Genomic DNA, 7,156 nt, shown 5'->3' with positions numbered 1-7,156 from the left:
GCCTGGCCGCCGGCACCGACCTGAAGGCCCGGGCCCCCAATTCCCCGCGGCCCGGACAGGCCTTCCTGGGACGCTCCTGGTCCCCAGTTTCCTCACCTGGAAGCGGGGGTCGGGGCAGGGGACGGAGGTCCTCTGGGCTGCCCCTCTGCACCCGCGGGCTGCAAAGGCTGGGCCGGGGCAGGGACTTTCCAAGGAAGTGACCCCCGAAGGGCGGGAACTGGCAGCCAGGCAGAATCCCGGGCTCTAGAAGTTGTCCAGCCCATGAGCCTGGCGCTCTTCTGCACTCTCCCCTGGGCCGACACCTCCCCCATGACCGCCCAGGCCCACCCGTCCCAGGTCCCATGGCCGTCAGCACGCTGGATAGATCCCGGCATACAGCAGGCGCTCAACAGCCACAGAGACTGCATGCCTGGAGCCCCCGCGCCGGCCCACAGCTCTCCCTGCCTCTCCCTTTCTGGCAGGAGCCCTGTCCCTTCACCAGGGCACCCCGGAACCAGTGGGCCAGGCCTCCGCAGGGCCTGCTCAGGGTGGGAGGAGCCGAGCCCAGGGGGTCAGCCCCAGCCCCCAAACCCCAAGAGTTCCAGCGTCAACCAAGGCCGCCTCATGCCTCATTCTGTCTGGGCTGAGTTCTCTGGGTAGGGAGGGGTGACCGATGAGGTGATCCCTGCCCCTCAGCGGCTAACGGTTGAGAAAAGGACCCCACAGTCCTGGGAGTCCGCGCTCAGCAGAAGGGAAGTGTGATGATGAGGGCACCCCTCCCCCCTTCATATGCTTTCTACATGGCCCTAGGAAAGTGGTCACCCCTATTTTATAGACAAGTGAAGCAAAGCACAGAGAGATGGGTCCAGCTGGGCAATACCCCGCTCCCCAGAGGCCTTTTGCCCAAAGCGGGGGACACCCTTCCTGTGTCTCCACTTGTCCGGTCACTCAGAGTGAATCACGTGGCAGGGAGCTGGTCTCAAATTAATAACCATGTATTCAAATTTAATTTTAAAAAGCCAGTGTTAATTATTGATATTGAATGTTTCAGCTCTTCTAAAAGGCCTGTCTGGGCTTTCTCCTCCACAGAGGGGCTCTAGAAGAGACTGGTGACATGCGGGCCCCCCGCCTGGCCACCACCCCCAGCCCCCCATCAAGCACACACCAGCCACACCGGCAGCCCCCTGCGGGCTGGAGCAAGCCCCGGGCTCCCTTCCGCCTCAGGACCTCCCCCTCCGCCCAGCGCCCCACCCACACCTTCACAAACCCGCTCCCCAGCAGACGATGCCTCAGGCCACTCCTGCTCTTGGCCCTGGTGTCCATCTCTGCAGCGCCCCAGGCCCCCGCCTGGCCGCAGTGTCCGCCCCATGGCCACGTGGAGGCCTGCAGTAGCAGCACCTGCTCAGTCCCCAGCCGAGGGCACCTGCCCCCACCCACCGGGGCCGCTCCCGGCCCAATCACCAGTCCCACCATCCCCAGAACCCCCGGGGCCTCTTCCCATGCCGAAGCGCGCCTGGCCACCGGTTACCGGCGTGGCGTGTGCACAGCTCAGCGGGCGCCAGCCCTGCTCTGCTCGCTGCCGGGCGCCAGGCCTCTGCCCAGTCGCTTGGGGCCCATTTTACCCTGGACCTGGCGGTTCCAGACACCGCAGAGAAGGAGAGGGGTCCAGGTCCGATGGGCTTGTGGGGCGCTGTGTCCAGGCACAGTGGGTTCTGGTCTCAGCTCCGCCTACCACCGCCGGTGACATCAGGACGGGACGCCCCTCCCTAGTGGCCCCCAACCCTGGTGCTCAGCCCCTGGGATCTCTCTGGCTCCAGCTCCCTCACTTTCCCCTTGTCCTGATCTCCCACCTCACGGGAGGAAATGGGCAGAAGAATGGGGAGCAGAGAGGGTGGCCATTCACGGCCCATGTGGTCACTGGCCCCCCTGTGCTATGACCTCAGGCCAGGCTGAGCCCACAGCTCAGCCGCTCCTCAGGCGGGATCCTGGGGTGCCTTGTTGGAGGGGTTCAGCCGTAGATAGGCTTGGCTTCACTGCGCTGGTGTTCTCTGAGAGCGGGAGACGCCACGAGCATTGCCCTGCCCCCCGCCATGTCTGATGGGCACCTAGGGCCGGGCTGGGGGGCTCAACTCGCCACTTGAACTGTCAAGATGAAAAGTGGGCAGACTGGAAGCCAGTGGGTGGACAGGCCCCAGAGTGGGGTACCTGGCGATCTGAGGGGCATCCAGCCACCAGTAGGGAGCAAGGGCCGAGTGGGGGTTCCGGCAGGCCTTTAATCGACCCCGAAGCGCTGGAGGCCCCTGGGGCTGCAAGAGAGCGGAGATTGCACTCAGGGGTGAGCTTGGGCTGAGGGGTGCAGCAGGTGGGGTCTGGTGGGGCTGGGAGCGAGGAAGGGCCAGAGGTGACCAGGTCCCGGCGGGGGCTGGGCAGCAGGCAGCTTCGGGGGAGGAGGTGGGGTTCAGGTCCAGAGGTCCCCATTAGATCACCCAACAAGCAGGGTGTGGCCAAGGCAGTGAGTGGTGGGTTGGGGTTCGGAGGAGGGTTCGGGTGTCTGAGAGCCTGCAGGGGCTAGAGCCGCACCCCACGACAGGGCTGGGGGTGGGGCGATCGTGGGAACCAGCAGGGATCTGCCCCAGGAGAGCTGCTGCCTGAGCGAGCCAGGTGGGGACCCCCTCCCCTGGCCTGGCTGCTGTGGGCTCCCCACCCTGCGGCCAGGCTGGCCTCCCTCCCTCGGGCCGGTGTGTCTGCGCCGGGTGGTGGCTGCAAACTGGCCCCCCAGAGCTAAATTGGGCCGCCGGCATGCCGACTTTGGCCCGCGAGAGGGTTTTAATTTTTTTTAAAAAACATTGGAGCCAACATGTAAAAATTGGGAGTTTACATTTTAAAATCCATATTTTTGGCTTCTACTGAAATTTTGGGAGATCTGGCAACCGCGGCCCACATTCCCACGTGGCAACAGTAGGGAGCTGCAAGCAGTGCCCCTCTCAGCGGCACCTGGGCCCCCCTCACACCCAGGCTTGTCCTACGGGTAGGGACTAGTCAGGTCACCCTGGGGGAAAGCCCCAGGCACAGAATCCAGCCGCAGGGCTGGGGGTTTCCGGGGGGGGGGCTGTGGTGCCCCACTGGGTGGGGTGCTGCAGAGCCCCCAGCCTCTCCTTCTGGGGCCGGTGCTTCCTGCCCTCTTTGCCCCCCTGTGCTCTGGAAGCGGCTAGGCTGTCATTCACACTCTAGTATGAGTTAGAGCTGGCACCGGGCAGTGACAGCTGGGGGCGCCACGAAACTTCCATGGTGACTTTTTCTTTGCTAGACAACGAAAGGGAGGGCCGTGGGCCCAGGACCACACAGCCCGACGGCGCAGGGGGAGGACTGAAACCCCAGGCCCGCCCCAGCACGCCCCAAGGTGGATAACGTGTGTGTGCGACAGGCATCGTCCTTGGCCAAGGGCTCTCGGGTTGATGACGGGAGCCCAGGAGTCCCTGAAGCCCCTCCCCCCTCTGGGAGCTTCCCTGGCGACACAGCCGGGTCCAGGCCAGGAGGGTGGGGCCAGGGGCTCTCACCACCATCAGCTGGAGCACTGGGCCCCTCCCGCATCACGCTCCTCCCTGACCCGTGAAGACACCCAGGGGCCTGGGCAACGGTGCAGGACCACTCCCTCTTGAAGGACTCCTGCCCCAGCATCACCCTGGCCCCTGTCATGGGGTCCCCAGAGTGAGGTCTGTGTGGCGTGCTGAGCTCAGTGCGGTGGAGAGGCGGGTCCCAGATCACCAGGCCCTGGGAGGCCGCATGGGACAAGGGAAGGAAAAACCGCCCCCGCGACTGTCTCTCACCACTGGGAACCGAAGCCCAGAGGGGCGGTGGCCTGTCCCACGTCACAGAGTGGACGGCAAGCCCTGACCTGAGTCCCACAACCTGCACAGTCCTGGCCAAGTACGGCCCAGCCAGGGCGAGCCCGGGGAAGGGGCCAGCTGGCTTCCGGGGCCCCCACTCATTGCTGGCCCCCGGGACAGCGAAGTCCAGGCAGCAGAGTCCGACCCAGCCCCAGCCTCTCTGAGTGACCCTCTGTGCCCCTTCCTCTGCACAGGAGTGGATGTTTGATCCTCCTGCGGCGGCCCAGGGGCTTGGGCTGGAGAGCTTAGGGCAGCGGCTCTAAGGTTTGGCTGTGTGGGTGCTGCGGGGTGGGGAGGGGTCTGCCGTCCAGCTCTTGCCTTTAAGATGCACTCCCTCCCCGCAGGGCAGCCATCCTGGGAGGGGCCTGGTTCAGATCCCTGCCAACCTAGCCCGGGGCCCTGACCCCAGTCCTGTGCTAGGAGTCATGCCTCGACAGCCCGTGAGGCCAGTCCAGGGCCCACCCAGCTGCCCCTGTCGCGAGCTGCCCACCCCATCTACCAGTACAGCTAAACGGGTCTTTCCTTATCTTTGGTCACCTGTCTGTCCTGTCTGAGGCCAGCGTGGGAGTGTGGCCGGGGTGCTGAGGCTACGAAGATCCCTCCGCGGAGGTCTGCAGCCTCCCGGGTGAGCAGCAGGCAGCAGCTTCAGCTTGCAGCTCCATGAGGTGGGTGTAGTTGGGAAGACGCAGCGGGACAGGGAGGGTCTGTGACCCTTCTGCACATGGAGGTGTCAGGCTCAGATATTCAAGGGGGTGATCACTTGGACCCGGGGTGAACCACCAAGGGCCCGGCAGTGCGCTGTGGGCTGGTATTATCTTGCTATTATTGTTTCCTCATCTGCCAGCTCTGGAGTCAGAAATTTCACCTTAGAGATTCATTCCTTTGGTGCTAACAGCCGCTCCTAATTAGACGTCTTACAAAACAGGTATGAGGGGACTTGGAGGGGTCAGGCAGGGCTGGCGGGCGATGGCATATAGAATGGGGAGGGAAGGAACAACGGGCCCGCTGTGCAAGGGGACAGGCCGGCTGACTCACCTGGCTGGGAGGCCTCCCGGGGGAGGCAGCGTGGCCTCCTTGCTGGCCACTGGGCTCCACAGGCTGACCTGGCTGGACTCTGCTCGCACCCTTGGCTGCTGCCTCGCTGGCCAGCGGGGGGCCGAGGACCAGAATCTTCTCTGGGCCTACAGCCCGTGCGAGGGGTCCCTGGGCCAGGCCTGGACCTCTCGCACTTGGGGAGGGCTCCGGACTGTGGCCTCTGGGTCCCCGGAGGGCCTCTAGGGTCTCGGGGGCCAGGACCCGCACGGTGACCTCATCCAGGAACCTGGAGAAGGGCGGCCTGGCTTGCTGCCGGCGGCCCGGGCAGGCGAGGGGGCTGCTGGCGCCTGTGCCCGGGGGCTCCGGGGGGACGGGCAGGCCAGGTGCCGCCCGTGACTCCTCCGGGCCAGGCGGGGCTGCCCAGCTGGATTGTGATGTCTGGGCCTCAGGGCTCCGACCGGGGTCGGGGCTCGGCTTGTGCCTCTGAAAGTCCGCTCTGCGTGCCTCATTCCTGGGGGCCCCCGCCCCCTGCCAGGAGCTGCCGGGGCGCGGGCCCTGGGCTGGGGTGCCGGCCCCAGAGAACATCCTCCTTGCTCAGGCCAAGGCCAAGCCTCTCCAAGCGCCGCCCTGGCCCCCGCTGCTCTCGCCCACGGGGCTGGGACTCTGCCCTCCCTGGGAGGGCTGCCCGGCAGCTCAGATCAGCTGGATGCCCATCGACCCAAGAGCACGTGGCAGGACGGCCCGCCACCCGCCATTGATTCTCACTAAATGGGAATTTGGCTTCAGGGCTTAGAAAGTGCGAGCGAGGCGAAGGTCATGTCCGGGCTCCGTGTCTGCCTGGGGGGCGGGGGTGCAGCCTGCACTGAGTGAGGACCTGCTGGGTGCAGGGAGGGGCTCTGGGCGGGCCTCACACATCCACTCACAGTGGCTCCTATCTCGTCTCCAAGGGCAGTGGGCGCCGGGGCATGGCGAGGCAAGTGGCCAGAGACGGCCACAGGGCACAGCAGGGAAACCAGGATGGCCCTGATGGCCAAAGGGGAGGGCGGGCAGAGACGGCTTCTGCCCGCTGTTCGCCCATCCTCCCTACTCAGGGCCCTTATTTTATCCTGGAAGGCAAGATGGCCAGCTACAACTCTGCATTTCCCAGGCTCCTCTGGAAGCCAGGACGAGCAGAGATCTCACAGCAGCCGAGGGTGCCACGGCGAGTTCCTCAGCAGCTCAGGCAGCTCGCCTGTGTGCTCTTTGTTGCCTTTCCCCATCTGCCTGCGTCTTACCTGGAACATGGGTGTGATGGGTGGAGATGCGGCAGTTACTTTGCGCCATGAGGCAAGCTTGTGGCAGAAGCCACATATAAAAGATGGAAGAGCAGGAAGGGAACAGGAATCTGGGTGCCTGGCGACCGAATGGTCATCACAGCAGCCTCGGACCACTGCCTCTGGTGCTTTTTTAACCTGAGGGACAACGGCCCACCCTGTGTTTTATTGGCCGTGTTTATTTCCACTGTCACTAGCAGCCGCGGGCAACCGCTTGGGGGCCCCCTGGGACTGAGGGGAGGAACAGCAGTTGCTCAAATGTGCGAAGCCAGAGCCTGTGGCACAGGGAGGGCCAGGATTCGTCAGAGGGTAGGGAGCTGGGGGCACTTGACCCAGGGAGGGCTGGCCGGGCCTGTTGCTCTCCTCTGCCTGAGGGACGCACCTGCCCCAAGCTCTGCAGGAAGACAGGGGTCCAGGCAGGACTTGGGGGGGGGGCTGACAGGCACTGGGGTCAGAGGTGGCCACAGCAGCATCTCTGGCACGGCCTCAGGCGCTGCCTGCTCGTAGCTGGGCACTGCCCGCGTGCAGGGCCAGAGGCTTCGCATCAAGTGCCGGGATGCCTCTTCCCTGCGCTCGGCTGGCATTCCTCTGGGGACTGAAAGCCTGAGGACGCGGTGCGCGCAGCTTCCCAGACTGGGATGGGCACTGCCCGGAACCCGCCTTCTCCCCTTCTCAGCGCCACGCCTAGCGTCCAGGCCTGGCAATCACCCCTTCACCCTGATCACCTTCCTCCATCCCCACCATCACCTCGCTGCTCCCTGGGACCACCATGTCTTACCTGGACACCTGCAAAACGCTCCCCGAAGCCCTCACCCAATACCGGCCCAGCTCGGCCCACCACACTAACACAGCACGGCCTTTTAAGGTCCCGGGCCAGATGACCAGACGCCGCCGCACATTCGCCTGCAAGGCCCCGACGGCCCTGTGTCTTCACGCGGCTCC

General features: G+C 65.1%; 1 protein-coding gene across 1 annotated transcript in view; it reads right to left on the bottom strand.

Moving 5' to 3' along the window:
• BEGAIN (brain-enriched guanylate kinase-associated) overlaps positions 1 to 5,486 on the bottom strand; it is a 30,941-nt gene extending 25,455 nt beyond the window's left edge. Inside the window, exons 1-2 of the mRNA XM_012724379.1 lie at positions 4,902 to 5,486; positions 2,185 to 2,285 (exon numbers count right to left, since the gene is read on the bottom strand). Of these exons, the coding sequence (XP_012579833.1) occupies positions 2,185 to 2,285; positions 4,902 to 5,486 (686 nt within the window). The remainder of the gene's footprint in view (positions 1 to 2,184; positions 2,286 to 4,901) is intronic.
• Between the last annotated feature and the right edge of the window lie 1,670 nt (positions 5,487 to 7,156).

The sequence above is a fragment of the Condylura cristata genome, unplaced genomic scaffold (assembly GCF_000260355.1).
Source record: "Condylura cristata isolate star-nosed mole 26May11 unplaced genomic scaffold, ConCri1.0 scaffold00013, whole genome shotgun sequence".
NCBI classification, from domain to species: Eukaryota; Metazoa; Chordata; class Mammalia; order Eulipotyphla; family Talpidae; genus Condylura; species Condylura cristata.
The sequence above is the reverse complement of the archived record's forward strand: the minus strand, read 5'-3'. Positions and strand labels throughout refer to the sequence as shown.